We start from the raw sequence: 18,995 nt of genomic DNA, 5'->3' as shown, positions 1-18,995 counted from the left end.
CGACGCAAAACAAGTTCATGGCTGGTGTAACTGTTAATGTCAGACTCGTAATCCATTTCATTTTCATCATCGCTTAGAACAATAGGGTTAGAATTGCTCCCTATTCTATTTCCTTGTATGCCAGACATGATTAGTGATCTATAACAATTAAACATAGTTTCTATGTTAGTAATTAGTACTCTCACTTACCGTATGATCCCACAACACACAATAAGTAAGAATATATATATCAATCGCAATGCATAGGGAAGACACGACAGTTAGCAGGTAGAGAAATTACAATCATGTTGACATAATGCATGCACAATGCTTCTATTCTATATGCCTTTTCCTATACTACCCAACTCTCAAAATAATCATAGTATATGAAACATTGAAGTATAAAAGGATAAACAAGAATGATTTATAAGAATTAGATTGATTAAAAGAATAATTATTAAACGATAAATAATTAAATAATTTTTTTTTTTTTTTTTTTTTTTTTTTTTTTTTTTTTTTTTTTTTTTTTACGGTACTGTAGCAGCAGCAGCAGTAAAAATTTTTTTTTTTTTTTTTTTTTGTTTTTTTTTTTTTTTTTTTTTTTTTTTTTTTTTTTTTTTTGAAATATTAATTTAAATTTCAAAAGAATCGAAATACATTTATTCGCATAAAAACGTATTTCAAAGCACGATTCAAGAGTCAATATTAAAATAAATTCAAACATTTCTAGCTAATAACTTTAAATTTATTCACTAGTGTGAAATTACTTTTACATAACTAATTAGTTGGTTAGGCGCCTAAGATATAAAAGGTAGACACGAAATGTCAGTAAAAACCTTTAGCTCAAAAATACCACTTTGTAACACCCCGACAATTCCCATTTTCTAAAATAACCCCTTTTTAAATATAACTGTAGGGAATTATCAAAGTATTATCGCCCGTGTGAAAACGTTACGGCTTATTCAGAATTTTGCAGCGGAAAACATAAACTAACTTTTAGGTTCATAAATAAGCTATTACATATTAGGTCCAAACCGATTAACTGAATTAAGGAAATACGAATAGTACGACAAATTTCAAATCCAAGTTAACAAATTAAATCACTTAATTAACCGAATAGAACTACAAGCTCTCTAATCCCGATCCCAATGATGCATCATCTTCAAACCTGTAGATGGGCAACGCTTATTGATCCTTAGAGACTGCTCACCAGAGATGGGTCATCACAGGATCAATAAGGCATAGCCATGATCAACACACACAAACAAAGCACGTAATCAGCAAAGCTGAGTACTACATACTAAAACAACAACAATCCTAGCATGATACTATCAAACCAACAACCCTAACATGATACTACTAAGTATAAGTAAGGGCAAACAAAGCATGATAATCTAACGACCATACCTAACTAGACTAAGCTAGACTGGACTAGACTTTTTATAACAATAACATTATTTTAATTTAAATAGGCAATGGACCGAGTTTTCTAGCTAGGCGAGGTACGGGCGCGACTCCGTAACCTCAGTGACCTGCGATATCGAGGAACGTTTGACTGAAAATAGGACGCGGTGATCAATCCGGTCCGAATGAAAGGCCATGGGCTACCACCATGAACCCCAACTCCTGTTTGTCCGTCACTTTAGACGTGCACAGTCTAAAGCTATTGCTACTCAGTTTCACTTTACATGATTTACAAATTGACACCCTGTTATGACTCAACAATCACATAAGGCATGCAACTCACATTTATTTATAACTGTTTTTATCTTGGAATTGAGTAAGTGATCACAAAGGCATCTAACAAGACTCATTCCAATTAACTCCAATCTTTTCTTTAATACTAATTAACCCCTGAATATGGGTATAAGGTTTCAACTTACTAAATGAGGTCCTCCGCCCTCATAAAGTAGTGAAAAGCTAAAAAGGGAACAACAATTAACTGATCTGAATTATATACTAAACAATCTAGTGTTCCCAATCAAACATGTTTGCATCAATCTTCCATACTAACATGTTATAATCCTCAAAATGCAATAAAGGTTTAATATGTTCATCCAACAGTATCAAACATGCAGTTTCAACCCGACTAAGTTCATCAACAACATTAACATAACCAGGTTCATCAATAATACACATGGTTTCAACAATTAGCACACATTCCAAGCACACAGGTATGTACGTACCTTGTGTAAACAAACTGATAGGCCACTTTAACACTTTCAAAAGTCGCCTAAAGAGAATTCTCCGCCTAAAACAACCAATAAATAATCTCAATCAATTTCTGATCATTGACAACCATAATAAAGCATTCTAATTGCATCCTAAGCATATTTAGAACTTTCCCCAATATCAAAACTTAAACATTTGATTTCCTAGAATCATAATTGTTGAATTAGTTATTGAAATTCGTTGAAAACTTTTGCAAACATCGTACTTTAAATTTTCCGCACTATAGATTCATTTAAAAGCTTCACCATGGTTAATCTACGTCCCTAGTACATTGAAACAACAAATTTAATAATCCATACTCGACCTACCATGATTTACAATCATAAAAACCTTGAATTTCATACTTTAATCAATCAAAAAACTAATATTTCAATGCATTTATATAATCTGAAAATAAAATAATATTGTTTAAATTATAATATACGAATCTGAAAATTAATAATTCAATTACGCACGTGTAAAAATCTGAAATTTGCAAATTAAACCATGAGACTTATAATCTAAATTCAAGAATCATAATTTAAGCTAAAAATATATACAATTAAGACATTCAATTAGTCTAGGGTTTAAGGGTTTAACCGAATAAGGGAAGGGGGAGAACTGCCGGCGACGAGGAAGGCTGGGCGGCACGCGGCGGTGCGGCGAGGAAGGCTGGGCGGCACGCGGCGGTGCGGCGAGGTGGTGTTGCTGGCAAAACAATCAAGGCATGGTTTGAGAGCCATGAAAAGGAAACGAAAGAAAGGAAAACACGACGGGAGAACGGAAATAAGGAGGAGGAATCTACCGTGCAAGGGTGGACGACGAGGACGGCGGTTATTGCCGAACCACGAGCGCTCAGCGTGGTGGTGGTGCTGTGCGAGAACAAGAACCGGTTGAGGAGGAGATCAAGAAAACGAACAAGAGAAAGAGAACGACAAGAGAGAAGGTGAGCGTTACCAGTGGCGACGGGATGCCGGTGACGTGCTGGTGGGTCCGGCGGCGTGAGCAGCGGCAGCAAGGAGGAGGGTGTTGAGGGTTTGGTGCTTGTTACGTGAACAGTGAAGGAGCAAGAGGAGGGTTTTTTTTTGTGTTTCTTTGGGTTCACGTGCATTAGAAAAGGGGAGGGAGTATTTTTATTGGTTTGGGCTTTTACCCAATTGGGCTAGGAGTAGGGTTTAGGTTATTGAATCCGAAATGGTTAGGGTTGCTTGCTAATTTCAATCGAACGTGATTTCGAAATTCGAATTCGTTTTAACGTAAAATTCAAAAATACATTTTGATTTCATAAATCATTAAAATTATTCAAAATGAAATAAAATAATTATATTTTAATTACACATTCATTTCCGAAATCCGTAAATTATATTTAAATGTATTAATATACGTTAAAATATATAAACAAAATATATAAAATTACGGGGGATTACAAAGCAGTTCATAGATATGTGGAAGACTCTCCAACTATATCTTAGAACATAGAAATTATTATTTTAATTTCCCACGCAACAACTCATGGTCTCCAATCCATGTTGCCATTTCAAAACACGATGCTCTATAGCTCGTCCTTATCAATGGTTAACTCCAAAGGGTCTTGCTTGATCCTTTGCCAGTGTTTATGCGTGTAGCATCAATATTTAGCATATCTTTATTTCCTTGAATCAAGAACTATTCCTATGTACCTTTTCAAGTACCATAAGTATTCTTGATCTCAATCTAGTTGATCTTTACTTAGATCAATAGAGATTGGTATATGTTCGTCATGGCTAAAGTCATACGATACGTTTTTGGCGATCCTCATATTATATCATACATGATAAATTCTTTTGCAGAATAATTCCCAATTGAATTCTATTCTTGTAACTTTAGCTCATCTAGTTTCAGTAGATACTAAATCCAGCTAAATTCTTTGACATATAATATAGGTTTAAGAATCTTACTTAGATTCTTTGATGTTTAACTTAGTAAATGCTTATACATAGTTCAAACATCCTTTACTTAGATTTATTCACATGGGTCGAATATCTCCAATGGAGACTTTCGTGTTTGATTTAGTAAATGCCATTACTTAATCCAAAACAATATCATAAGATCTTTGTAAATAGATCTTAATACCCAGTATGTACTAAGTTTCGCCATGGTCCATCATTGATGAATAATTTCAAATCTAAGTCATTACCATTTGAATGTTATTTCACAATAGAGAGATATGTGTGTGATACACACAGGACCAATTAAGTTTTACGTACTCCCACTAAACTTCTTATATATCTATAAAAATCATGTACATTTTATGAAACTAAAATACTTATTAGCTTCACTAAAATACATTTCTAATTCCCAATTGCTTGCTTAAATCTGTACTTAGATTTTATAAACTAGCTTTTCTTTCAAGCATTTATTTGGATCCACAATTCCTATGACATACCATGTACATAGTTTATTCCAACATTTGATTGAGGAATACGTTTTGTCATCCAATTGCTATATGTACCAATATGCAATCATTGCTTGAATTATAGACTTGAGCATTACGATTATGCATGAGGTTTCAACACAATCCACATCGTGAATTTGCTTGTAACCTTTAGCAACTAATCTAGCTTTGTGTGTGAACACAATTTCATGTTTGATGGTTTTCAAACTTTGCAATCAATAGGTGTGAAACTATTCTTGCAAATCAACAAAATTTCAATTTTGTCATCAAAACATTGAGTATGTTTTATGGCCTCTAACCATTTAAAACATTTGAGTCTATATATGGCCTCTAACCATTTTAGGGAATCTAGGTTTCGTCATAGCTTTCTTACAAGTCACAAACTCATTAATCTACATGATAATAGTTTGACTGCAAGTTGTAGGTTTCTTCACTATCTAATGGAAGAATCGCATATCTTCAATGACCTGAACTCCATGTTTCTTCACTATCTAATAGAAGAATCTCATAGTTCCAGTGACTTGAACTCTATGCCTACTAGGGTATAGAACATCAAACAATAGAATATCAATAGCCACTTGAAAGTCCTTTGAATATTCTGTTCTCCTTGAAGCACTTGTAAAGTCTTCTAAGAGATGTCTATTCTTTAAAGCCACTTCTAAAGTCCTTAAAGAATAAGTTCGGATTTTCTGAAGCACTTCGAAAAGCCTCCGGAATGTCCGTTTATGTTTGTTGTTCGCCTCGAAAACTTTCGAGGTCTATTTTCTCCCACTTGTCATTTTGGAAACGAATTTCCAAAAAGGACATTATTTCGAGCAAACAAACATTATGTTCTCAAAAATTTGTGGTAGAAACAATACCCTTGTGTTTCATCATAATGAAACATATATCTATACTTGAGCCTTAGTTTGTCGAATGACAAACACTAAGCTCCCACTGAGTTTTGCAACTCTCTAGATATATTTTGAAAAGATATTCTGAAATTACTTTTCAATAGCATTGACGAATTTGGTTTAGTTTGGTGGTAGTTGAGCATTTTGTTTTAGAAATTATAGGAAAAGTCTTTATGATTCATCATTGATCGAATCAAGTATTAATTGACTTCGATCATTCCAACGTAGATATGCCATATCTTATGGAGCTAGATTGTGAAATTACAACACACAATCATTGATGATCATATTTGGTCTTAAGTAATCATCAACATGATCTAACCTAGATCTTTATGATTTCTTGCTTTTTATACTTCTGAATCTTTGAACTAGCCAAACAGATTCAACTTATATCACATTTGAGTAAATAAACCTATATTCACTCAAATCTGTGTGAAATAATAAAGTCATAAAACCTTTCTTTAGCTTTGAACTCTATCATCTAGGCGTTCTAACAATAGTTCATATTCTTTGTTACTTTCAACAAGTAAGACTAGCTTGTCTTAAGTTGATATAGAAATCAACCAACTTTCAAAAGGTCCATCAAAATAGAGCTTATGAATGTTAACTTGTTGATATGGTCTAAGCAACAATGCCAAAGATTAATGGAACTCAAATCAAGGGTTTGATTTGAACCTAGTAAAGTTCTTTAAAGAGTTGTTTGTTTTAATCAAGCATATTGACTCAACCTGTAATTGACCATTTCATTCAAATAAACAAACAAACAAGCATTGTTTTTGTTCTTCTGAATGTGAGTCTTTCTGTCTTTGAAGCAGAAATTTAGGTATGCTGATTATGGAACAAAATAGCCATTTAGTTCCAGCCTTTGAAAGGACTTAAAACAAACTAGATGACCCTACAACTAATGTAGCATTGCCATGCTTCATTTCCCACTTGTAGGTCATTAGTGTATCCTAGCTTCCATTGTTTGAGTTATTATCGAAGTAAGAACCTCAAGCGGTATATGATACCAAGGAAGTTTGATTGCTAGGTCACTTCTCTTTAAACATAAACTTATAGGTAGAAACGAAATCGTAAATTCCTTTCATTTGTTCCTCGTTTTCCTATTTCTTGTACCTTTTCTTATAGTCTTAAGAATTGAATTCTTTAGTGTTGACTTTTATACTTTGTTAGACATGTCCAATGTCACCAACAAGGTTCTTTACCATTTTAATTTATGTTGAATATTTTGTTTCAACTAGATGATCTTACCAGAAGCTTCTAAAGTTCTCTAAGCATCGATCTATTCGAATGTCTAGGGACTAGACTCATTCGAGAATTAAATGGACAAAGATATTAGGTTGTTAACCATTGGTAAAGCTGAGCGTATTAAACTCAATGCTTTATGATCTCAAAACTACAGTGTATTTTGAATTCACAAGCACCAATTGGTTTGCCATTCGATTTTGACGTTCGAAAACAACCATAAAAGTCGCTATAAGAAACGTACATTTTAAATTGCTCACTTTCTCTCATTTCCGTGAATCGTTCTTGGATTCACTACCAATCGAGGAAATTTACTGTTACCTTTCTAAAAGGATTTATTGCAGTGCAAGATATTTAATTATAAACAATAATTAAAACATACATTGAAGCATGCAAAGTCTAAACATTTATCATGAATAATAACTTGAAATTAAAGCAACCATGCAATTCAAACAAGTTATTAGCATTTTATTCGAATTTATTGTTCCGGCAGGTGTGAATAAAATGATTCCAAGATCCTAAAATCATTGAAGAACTAAGCACAGTTTGTCGACTTAATCCTAAAACATCTTAGGTAAGCAAAAGCCTTTTGCTAATAGTCTAGAAACTATTCTTGGTTGATAGGTACGTCTAAGAACTTATTAGGTAAACCTATCGATTTTGCCACGACATAAAAGGACTCCTTACTTATATCGTTGAGTTTCACCAAAACTAACATGTACTCACAATTATTTGTGTACCTTGCCCCTTTAGGACCAATAAGTAACACCTCGCTGAGCGAAAACTATTACTAGATTGATGTAAAGGATATCCAAGCAAGTGTATATTTTGGCATGGCACCTTTTAACTCAATTTTTAAGTTTGGAACTTAAGGCTCTTACTATGTTGGTTAGATTTTAAGTGAACTAAAATCCTTAATCATGCAACATAATCAAGCTTTTGATCTCATGCATTTTAAGACATATTTAAAAGCAATAAATAACTTAAAACATGCATAAGATATTTGTGATCTAGTATGGCCCGACTTCATCTTGAAGCTTTAACTTCAAAGTCCGTCTTGAAAATCTCCGTGGGAGGCACCATTTTCTTCAAATAGGATAAGCTATAACTAATTACAACTATTTGATGGTACGCAGACCATATTTGAATTGAAAAATAACTTTGGTACTTTAGACCAATTACATTCAAATTAATGGTACGCAGACCATATTTTCTATCCTATTTGGGCCATACTAGTCACTTCATAACCTGCAAAACAGTACATATACAATATATACCATTCACCCATTCATTATCATGAATGGCCCACTTAGCTGGTTAGTAAAACACATTATGCATCACGTAAATATTTGCAGTAATTAATCAAGGGCACCAATAATCTACCAATTATTCAGTCCTTATTAATTCTAATCAAGTTGTTTTAACCTTAAGGATTTGTAGACCTAATCAAGAGTTTATGACTAAAAAGCGCTCCCACTTAAACCAATAAATTTATATGCTTTACTAATTTTAAACATAAAAATGTATTTCTAGTCCAACCGGAAACATACAAATTTAATTAAAATTTAAAGCTCATATCAATTTATAGTTGAATCCAAAAGTTTAATTTAATTTCAGTCGTATTTAAATTAATTCATGATTTTAATTTTAGTAAAATAATTAGAATAAATAAAATTTATTATAATTACAATATTCAAAATTAAAATCCAAGAAAATAATTTAAATTATTAATTTTAAAATTAATTAAAATTACGTGAACTGAAATTTTCAAGTTAAACATTCAAAACGATCTTTAATCGTAACGCAAACACCCTACGCGTTGCACGCCCATGGGCCGCACGCACACAGCCATTGCTGGCCATGTGCGCGCAGCCCATGCGCTCGTCGCATAGCTGCTGCATCCCCATCGCAAGCCTCCGCACGCATTGGTGCTCGCTGCGCGCGCCAGCGCTCATCGCACGCGAGCTATCACTCGCAGTGCGCGCGCGACATCGCTCGCTGGGCGCGCGACATCGCTCGCTGGGCGCGCGGGCCATCGCTCGCTGGGCGCGCGACATCGCTCGCTGGGCGGGCGACATCGCTCGCTGTGCGCGCGAGCAATGCTGGCTGTGCGCGCGAGCAATGCTGGGCGCAGCGCTCGTGGCACGCGAGCTTGCGCTCGCTGCGCGCGAAGCTGCGCGCTCTTGTGCGAGGCAGCGCGCTTTGTGGCGCAGCTTGCTTGCTGCCCACACGCGACTGCCTTGGCTCGCCCTTCGCCCATGCCCATTCGTCCATTGCTCGTGGCATACGACACAAGGCAGGGCTGCTGCCTTGTGCTCGTGCACTACGCCCTTGCTCATTGCATTCGTGCCGCACGGGCGACGAGCTCCCTTGCTCGTCGTCGCATGCCCGCATTATACAACACCCCTTAAGGGTAACACGAAGCGTCCATTGCTTCGTGCGTGCAAGTTTTATGAACGAATCGCATAAAAATTTAAAATTTATATTTAAAATTAATGACAAATTAATAAATAATATTAATTTCATAATTTTAGGGCGAAAAATCGAAAATTTATTATCCAATTGATTTCCGATTGTTATGGATTCAAGTCTAGGTCATAAAAATTTAAAATTTATCATAAATTTACAATTTTTATGGTGGTTTTTAATCATAGGTTTCTAATTAAATTACAATTAATTATGAAAATCAAATTAATTCTAAATTATTCTAATTTTCAACAAATTAATCATAATTACAAATTAGATTGCATAATTAACAAGACTAGGCATTAAAACTTGTTAAACATATGCAGTAGGTCAATCAAAAATTCAAGATTTATCAACAAGAATCGCAAATATTTAATTTAACATCTTAAATTTACGAAATTTTGCATTCGAAAAACTAAAACCTTCGAAAAGTCATAGTTAGGCTTCGAATTTGAGAATTCTGGGTTCGGCGGAATTGACAAATTAATCAAAATTTTAGAATGACTTTTACATGCGGAATTGACACAAAAATCACTCAATTCGGATGAGTAACGAAGAAACTGCCGAAAAACTGCGTACGTATAATTAAATAAACGCAATTTGCAATTAATTAACAATTACGAAAATTAATCACCCCTTTTAATTCTTGCAAATTTGTAATATTTAACCATGTTCATGCAATTTAGATTATGAAAATAATAAGGGGCTCGTGATACCACTGTTAGGTTATGATACATATGACATTACATAGATCATGCGGAAACAACCATTAACCCAGGACAACATATTATTTACACATAATCATATAGCATAATTTAGATGCATACTCTTTGTTGCGTGCCCTCCCTAGCTGCGCCCGAACCGAACAAGAACAAGTCTTTAGGACTCCAAGTGTCGTCCCTCCGTAGATAGTCCACAGCACGTCCGGATCCGCCTTAAGATTGACCAACTAGAATCGCCCTTAAGGTACTAGAAAATTTCGGCACTTTTATGAGCAAGATGTGTGTTTTAATTTTCTCTCAAAAAAAAACTCACTTTTGAATACTTTTTAAACTTCTTATAAATTGTGAGCCCTAGCCTCATATTTATAGGGGTATGGAAAAGGAATCGAAATCCTATTCAGATACAAATTAATTAAACCTAGAATCCTACAAGAACTCTAATTTAATTAATTTATCAAATAGAATTAGGAATTTAATCATTAACCGAACTCTGCATGTTTTAGGAAACGTGCACGAACACAAACACTTGCACACACACGCACGGCTTCCACGATGGGCACCATGCGTGCGCGCGAGCAGCAGCCCACGCAGCGCCCGCGCGCGCTGCGCGCTGCGCGTGCTGTGCGCGCTGTGCGCGCTGCGCAGCCTGCTGGGCCTGGCCTTGCGCTGGGCCTGGCGTGGCTGTTTGTGCGGCGCGCTTGGCTTGCTGGGCGATGGCCTGGCTTCGTGCTGGGCCTCGTCCGGCAGGCCTCGTCCGATGCTTATTCGTACGATGCGCTTCCGATTAAATTTTCCGGTTCTGGAATTCATTTCCGATACGAACAATATTTAATATTTCCGATTCCGGAATTAATTTCCGTTTCGAACAAATATTTAATATTTCCGTTTCCGGAATTATTTTCCGATTCCGGTAATATTTCCGATTCTGACAATATTTCCGTTTCCGGCAATATTTCCGATTCTGGCAATATTTCCATTTCCGATAATATTTTCCGATACGTACCATGTTTCCGTTTCCGGCAACATCTACGACTTGGATAATATTTATATTTCCGATACGATCCATATTTCTGTTTCCGGCAATATCATCGTTTCCGGAGTATTCATTTCTTGCCTGTGACGATCTTAGCTCCCACTGAAACCAAGATCCGTCGGTTCCGAATATTCATAGATGGAGTATTTAATGCCATTAAATACTTGATCCGTTTACGTACTATTTGTGTGACCCTACGGGTTCAGTCAAGAGTAAGCTGTGGATTAATATCATTAATTCCACTTGAACTGAAGCGGCCTCTAGCTAGGCATTCAGCTCACTTGATCTCACTGAATTATTAACTTGTTAATTAATACTGAACCGCATTTATTAGACTTTAACATAGAATGCATACTTGGACCAAGGGCATTATTTCCTTCACTTTCTCACGGCCTTACCCCATGAAGCCTAATCTTCGTTGGACACCTTTGGAAGGGCGGATTTGACTAAGGGAATGCAGGTTTGACTTATCTACGAATGAGTCAACGAATGGGCCAAAGTAGAGAGTCACCAATGAATCTTTGTGGGATATCTATAAACCCTTATGTGGAATTCAAAAGGATATTTAGGGACATATCTACACAAGGGCTTCTATCAAATTCTAGGAGAACTTGACTTTCAAATGGTCATTAACCAAAGATCGATGGATACAAAAACAAGGTTATGGGTCGATATTGTATCAACCCACCCACTTTCGGTCTCTATTATGATCCGATTCGTATAATAATTGGAAATTAGAACAACATAGCCTACAAACATTAATTAAAGTCGTGATTTAAAAGAACAAAGTTGTAACATATAAATATAATTAATATATGGTGAGCATTTTAATTTATAATTCAATTAAAAAAAAACATATAAACCAATTCAAAGCGCGCTTATCTTATGTATTAATCGTGATTGCATTTAACAAGTCTTTAATTAGGAATAATAAGGGTGATTATGCACATAAAGAATGAAGCAACAAGATAATATAACAAGATGATAATTAAATTAAATACAACCTACAAAACGATGGTTAGTACATATTAATAAATAAAAGCAGAGTTTATAATATATTCCCTAAAAAATAAAACGAGTTAAAAATAGACAATTAATATTAGTTCTACAAGTCGTGCATAATTAATTATCTTCGACTATAAAATAAAATAAAATTTATTCGGTATATACAAAATATGTACGTAAATAAATAAATTAAAATCGAGTATTCACACAAATTAAGCCACAAACAAGAGCAACACGAAGAGAAGAGTTCGCGTCAGGTCTAGAGTGGTACGCTAGAACCAGCGCACAACGCTAGTTTCACGTGCCACAACCAGATCCTACAGGCAACTCTCGCTCCTAATTATTTCTCCCTACGAACACATGTTAGTAAAAACAAACTAATTTTTGGGCCTGAGCTATGCCCCGAGTTACTACATTAATAACATTCACATTAATTAGTTATATATTTTTTTTTTTTTGCAATGATACCATGAAACATGTAATAGCTTAGGGGTAAAAGCTTTGATCATTCAAACACAAGGTCGGGATTTCAAATCTTGCGCAACCATGCTTGAAATTTTTTATATATACATGAAGATTACATGGAGCGAACGACCCATAAGTAGAACATCATGTGTCACGTATACATTCTTATAGACGCCTTTTAATATATAGTATAGATATATAATTAACTACTCGATTAGGCATGTGAATCGCACAGTTAATTTATCTAATCGTACTTGCAAGATATTTAAGAAATGGATTTGCATTTATTTTATAAAAGCAGATACATTCAGCCTCGGGACAAGTGAAGGCCACCGTCTAGCCTCCGACGCATTTCCCTATAAGCGGAGGCTGCGCCTGTACCAGACGCAGTGCGATGGGATCCAGCGCGGCCTGCCATAAACGGGTGATCATGAGGTGCGCTGGATTCTTGCACGAACTGCCTTAGAATGACCTTTTCGTGATAGAAATTTAATTTATTCAATTAATATCAATTAAATACGCAATTAAAAGCACAATTTCTGTGCTAATTACTACCTACAAAATTCAATAAATAAAATAGATTAACACACAAATTCGTGCATTAAAACCTACAAAAAATCATGTGATAAATAAATGAATTTGTACCAGTGTTTGGGTTTTAAGGATTTACGAGCTTTCGATAGGGCGCAATTACGTAAGGGACGAATTGTGATTAAATTCGGCGAACGATTAATGGAATGGTTAATGCGACTTTTAGCACGCAATAAGAATATTGAAAATGAGAGAGAAATGTAAGTTCTCCATCAAGTTTGAATGGGAAAAGGCGTAAAAATGAAGGATTATTCTATATTGTATTATAGGAAAACTGTTTTTTAGGGTTAAAATGAGCTAGCCGTCAAGTCACAACACGAACCACTGGAATTATTTTGAGGATAATTCGAAGATTTGCAGAATATTAATAATAATGACTTAATTAGGATTTATCCTTGGTCATTAGAGCTTTAGGTATAGATCGTGCCTAAAGTGCGTTGAAAATGTTTATAAAAATCGTTTGATGATTAACGAAGATATAAAATGACTTTTTTGCTCTTTTCTTGAGTGCAGACCCACATGATTAAGGTCGGACAAAATAAACAACCTTGATGAAGTCCAAGCATAGGACACTACACTTTTTAGGTGTCTACACCCACCCGCACCAATACCACTCTTTACCGCCTAGAAGCCGACGATTCGCGTTGGCACTCCACCACCTTCCTCACTCACCCAAGAATTGCAATTTACCATCTTTTCTACCAAAATCTGAAAACAGTACAAAAAAACACCAAAATATTGGAGCATCGCCTTACCGTGCATGTAGGTTGTGATCGTCCACCGTCCATGCCAGACCATGAATATCTCGGCGCCCAACACAACGTCTTGTTGCCGCCTCCACATCTCCGACATCTTTACTGGCATGAAGAGCGGACAACAACTAGGTAGAATTAGGTCTTACTTAATTTCTTGTTTTTTAACTTGATATAAAATTGTTGAATGAAGTTGATAATTGAACCAAAATTGATTCCGGTTTAAGTTAACTGGATATTGTTGGGCACCAGATTATTATGATTTTCTTTTAAACTATAAGAAATATCGACAATTGAATTGGAGGTTTTGTTATGAATGAAATTCAATCGACGATTTATTGGTGATCTGGAAGAAAATAATATTATTTTTTGATAGGATTGCAAACGTAGATGGTAGATTGAGAATTTCGATAAAGGGACACATTTACGGAAATTCGACATCTTATGACATTATAGACGGATATCGCTCGGAGTATTTGTGTAATTATGTAAAGTAGTGTTCTCAACAATTAGGAATCTATACCCTATTTGTATATTGATAAATGAGAATATCCCAAATCAGCGAGAATTATACAATTACATTACTCTACCGTTCTCTTTGTCTTCCTTTAAGTTCCATTAATTTCCAATAAATTAATAATTCATCCGTTCCACAATAGATGCATCATTTCTCATTGCACATATGCCAACGCGCTTATTTGAACATTAATATCTCTAAATGCGTATAAGTAAAAATTAAAAAAAGTTTATATTTGAAATCCTTACATTTATACGAATTTAACAAGATCTCACCTGACTATGTTTTTTTTTACACAACAGTGAAAAAAATGTTGTCAAAGTTGATTGATGAATAATGTGCAAATGAGAAATGATGCATCTATTGTGGAACGGAGAAAGTATAAGTAAAGTTCAATTTAGATTATCAGGCGATGAGAACGCAATTAAAATTTTGTTTAAGAAAATCCAAACCCGTAGGAAGGAGGGTAGGGAGGTCATTTTGAAATCCTGTAGGCAGATAAGATTCTTGGCCAGGCGAAAGGCAGCCATGTCACAAGCAATTTCCACCATATCCTGGGTAACGATTTTATCAAGAATTAGAACCTAAACACATTCTTTAGATTCTACAAAATTAAAATAATGGCAGCGAAAATTGGTTTGTCTTCCTCCTATGTTACTACGAAACTTCATTGTCTACCGAAACTACCCTCAACTTCATCGCCCCACTTCCATTATTCTCCAAGGATTTGCAACCATTCACATTTCAGAATTTCTGCTAAATTAGGTACACCATTTCTTTTTTCTTAAAATGTTTTCTCTATTCCCTTTTTTTCAAGTAGAAATCAGTGTTATGTTGGGTAATTTGAGAGCTGGGAATTTTGTGTTGATAGGCGGAGAAGATGCAGAAGCAGAATTAAAGAAAGACGGGAAGAGGAAGTTTATCACCAAAGAGCAAGAACCAGAACAGTGAGTCCTAGCTCTGTCTTACCCAACTATACTTTTTACTCATTCAGTCCGGAATCAATAGTTTTCTATGTTTGAATATACGGAAAAGTTGTCGTATTGCTAAAATTGTACTGGTAACGGTTTGTGATCGAATGTTTAAGCTTTGGTTGTTATGAAGGTTGAGTGATGAGAAGAACATTGAGTATAATCCGTATTAAGTTGTTAACAAACTTCCAATCTCGGTTTTGAGTTCGTTACAAACGATAACTTGGTTCTTGATGTGCAATTGTTCGATTCCACTACGAGGATTGCAACACTGGATGATAAGATATATGATCGACAATGTTGATATATCATATCTTAATTCATATATTGAATAGTTAGAAGTGTGAGCCAGGTTGAAAGATGATGAGCAGAAGTAGAACGTAACTATATATGCATTTGGAAGAGTGTGTCTGAAATCAAACTGACAAAAAATACATAAAATTGCAGGTATTGGCAAACACCAGGAGAAAGAGAAGGTGAAAATCCAATGTCGTCTCCACTTCCTTATTTTTTCATACTTGGCATGTCCACCCCATTTATCATTCTAGCCATTGCGTTCGCCAATGGCTGGATAAAAACTCCTAATTAGATGAATATATAAATTATAATGCATACTTTATCAAATTCTTCTGAATTCATTCTGTAATCAGTATACCATACCAGGCCCTCAGGCAGGCTATCTATCACCAGATTTTATGTAACTGCCACTGCCAGCTTCTACATATAGTTATAAATTGGATGACATTTTCAAATCTTGGCTTTTGTTATACTACATTCTTGTTTGTCTTGTGTAAATATGTCCAAGCGTGATCTGAGCTTTCCTTTTCAAACGCACTATTTTTGGATTCAAATTTCCTAGCTTAGAGTGTTAGCAGCTAAATCGTATGCTATACTGTGAACTTGATTCGTCCTTTTAATGAATCGATCCTGTTAGAATAATGTCTTGAATCGGTCAAGCCCCTTACTGCAACGCCCCATCACGGGGATCTCGTTTTACGGTATCTGTTATTCTGGACTAGAGTTATCTGTTTTGGGCCTATTTTCTAGGCTTTTTCGCATCTGTCTAGAGAGTAATATATAAACGCTCTATACAAACTTTTGTATAAGACGGTCTTTCACAAGAGACCACATTGATGTTATATAAGTTAAGCAATTAAATCAATTAGTTAAGCACTGAAACCAATTAGGTAAGGAGTGAAAATAATTAGTTAACAAATAAAACCAATTAGTTAAACAATTAAAGTGGTATTTCCTGTAAGACGGTCTTGTACAAAAGTTTCCGAACTCTCTAAGTCATAACCTAGTTGTATTCTGTAATCTTTACTCCTCAAGACCAATAAAACTTTCCTCCCCCTCTGCCTATGGACGTAGCTAACACATTGTTAGTGAACCACGTTAAATCTCTGCGTTCTTTATTACGTTATTTAATCTTTGTTTGCCTCTGAAGTTGATGCTCCATCAATGACCATACACACATTAGCCCCAGTGAATGAGAACCCTGAAGACCTCTAGAGAAAACCAAAAGATGGGAAATCATCAGAAGTGAAGAAGAGCGATGAGCTCGAACATCTGACCCAAAAACAATAACATCCATCAAACGCGCAATTAAACCAATTATCAAACACAACCGATAATGATTCCTGAATTTGTGTTTTGTTGATTCCTGAATTGTGCGGATACATAATTTAAACATGATTGAAGGAAAAATTAGGATCCAATGTAACTTAATCAAAGACCATTTGTAACTTGTCGGCTTCGATTTACCATCTTCTAATGAGATTAGAGTGCATTGGATAATGTATTCCTTCCTGCTTATCCAATGCATTCACGAATTGGCGTTGTTAACCCAAAAATACCGTGGTAGAATAGAATCTACTCTATTAGATATCAAAAAGCGGCAATTCCATATAGTTCAGGACATGATCGAGAAGCCATAGCAATGAGTACATAGTTTATGAGTATGAGCTTCTGATTCCGGGAAATTAAATCAAACCGAATTCCATGAAGTTATCTTCTTAACCATCTTATCAACAATGAATTAGAAATTCGTCTTGTTTTTCCGCGACAAATCAATTGGAACTCCCAATTAATTTCCAAATATCAACTTTCATTATGGTTAAAAAAATATGTTTCTGCCACTATGTAAGACGGAGTAAAGATAGTCGTGGGTCATGTAGGATCGTATCTCGTCGAGCTCGCGTGCTATGAGCTGGGCCTATGTAGACCTTGCTCACCACGAGCCCACTAACTTCATGTTGTGTCATGCCAAAAATTAAAATCACGACATGTCTATGCCTAATTTTACTCAATATGTGTTTTGTCGAGTTGCCGCTTCGTATTTTTTCCAAAAAAATGTTTCATGAGCACGACCAACAACTTCATGCACGTTCAACAACTTCATGTACCTATATTGTGCCTTGCTTTTCACACACACGAAAAAAAAGAATTGTGCCTTGCCTTTTCTCGGATCGTTTGCGGCCCGGCCCGACCCGACCCCATTTTTACTCTTATTGCACGGCTTGATGCAATACATTGATCTTTAGGTACAAGCGCAAAGATAACTGTTTGGGCCCATATACATGGCCAGCCCAACTCGGTGTAAAAGACAAGAATGCCCTTCAATCTTGGGAACCAAGGAGGACAGCTGGTCATTAGAAGTAGACATAATTACATAATTATCCCCGTGTAATCATATAAATACTCTGCTGTAATCATTACAAAGTTTCATCTAATCATTACCTAAAAAAGCAAATCAGTCACTATCTCTCTAGCCCTTCTCACTTAACAACAACATATCTCATTTTAATACGAAGGTTCCTCGGATACATTCAGAGACTATCTAAAAACGGTAATACAGGTGGTTGGATATAAGGAAATCACGGTCAAATACGTCATCGGTTAAGTTAATTCCCGAGTTATTATATTTCACAGTTTCTCCGGCAGAAACAGTTTGGCGCCGTCTGTGGGGAACGCTTAACAAAAAGCCACGGTGAACACCAGACGTGCTCGAGGACCGTCACCCATTCGACATCCCTCACCTACCCAGTCACCCTCTCAAGGAAGGTCCTCGGCCTCCAGACATGTGGACGATCAGTCCCGTCATGGTCCAGTGCTGTCTTCTCGACACGATCACGTGCTCGAGTCGATCCATGCCAGCGACCCGCAACCTCATGGAGAAGTCGAGGGACCCTTGCCCGTCACACAGAAAGACTTAAGGAGAGTGGCTGAATAGTTCAACGACACTTTAGAGCGCAGCCTTAGGGCCGCCGTGTTGAACCTCCGGGATGGTAATGAAGGCCCATCTCGACCTAGAGGGCAACCAAGGTCATCGGAGGAGGTCCTAGCCCAGCGGGAGACAAGATCACGCCTCCGGCCCCCCAGAAGCACGCTCTCTACGAGAGGCCCTCCTCGGTCCGAAAGAGACCATGAACTACTACTGAATCTTCCTCGACACACAGGGGAACATCGGACATCGAGAAGCCTCCCCCCGCCACCCCAGAGGCATGGCCGAAGCGATGCTCGAAATGTGATTGTTCAACGAAGACTCAGGAGTACATCAAGAGATTCAATGACGAGTCCTTGAACATACCAAACTTGCAAGATTCCGTTGCCTTCACCGCACTCATGACCGGGCTAAAGGCAGGAAGCCGATTTCGTTGGGTCTTGGCCGACGAGAAAATATCTACCCTACCCCAAGCAATGGTCCGGGCA

At 36.3% G+C, this 18,995-nt stretch overlaps 1 protein-coding gene and 1 long non-coding RNA gene across 2 annotated transcripts; one reads left to right on the top strand and one right to left on the bottom strand.

The window, feature by feature from the left end:
• Nucleotides 1-1,358: 1,358 nt before the first annotated feature.
• Nucleotides 1,359-3,277, bottom strand: LOC130467095 (uncharacterized). Its single transcript, XR_008927264.1, has 4 exons — nt 3,148-3,277; nt 2,996-3,062; nt 2,791-2,898; nt 1,359-2,230 (listed from the first exon to the last, which is right to left on the bottom strand). It is a non-coding gene; the product is annotated as an uncharacterized lncRNA (long non-coding RNA).
• Nucleotides 3,278-14,796: 11,519 nt separating this feature from the next.
• Nucleotides 14,797-16,036, top strand: LOC110805443 (uncharacterized). Its single transcript, XM_022011049.2, has 3 exons — nt 14,797-15,078; nt 15,185-15,260; nt 15,732-16,036. Exons 1-3 carry the CDS (start codon nt 14,934-14,936, stop codon nt 15,871-15,873), a joined length of 363 nt encoding a protein of 120 aa, XP_021866741.1. The 5' UTR covers nt 14,797-14,933; the 3' UTR covers nt 15,874-16,036.
• The last annotated feature ends 2,959 nt before the right edge of the window (nt 16,037-18,995 follow it).

Source organism: Spinacia oleracea, chromosome 2 (genome assembly GCF_020520425.1).
Source record: "Spinacia oleracea cultivar Varoflay chromosome 2, BTI_SOV_V1, whole genome shotgun sequence".
NCBI classification, from domain to species: Eukaryota; Viridiplantae; Streptophyta; class Magnoliopsida; order Caryophyllales; family Amaranthaceae; genus Spinacia; species Spinacia oleracea.
The sequence above is the reverse complement of the archived record's forward strand: the minus strand, read 5'-3'. Positions and strand labels throughout refer to the sequence as shown.

Bases quoted from the DNA above. Each gene is read 5' to 3' on its own strand.
- LOC110805443 (XM_022011049.2), top strand. From the start codon at position 14,934: ATGGCAGCGAAAATTGGTTTGTCTTCCTCCTATGTTACTACGAAACTT. The intron at 15,079-15,184 runs GTACACCATTTC...TTGTGTTGATAG, and splicing joins CAGAATTTCTGCTAAATTAG to GCGGAGAAGATGCAGAAGCA. The intron at 15,261-15,731 runs GTGAGTCCTAGC...ATAAAATTGCAG, and splicing joins AAAGAGCAAGAACCAGAACA to GTATTGGCAAACACCAGGAG.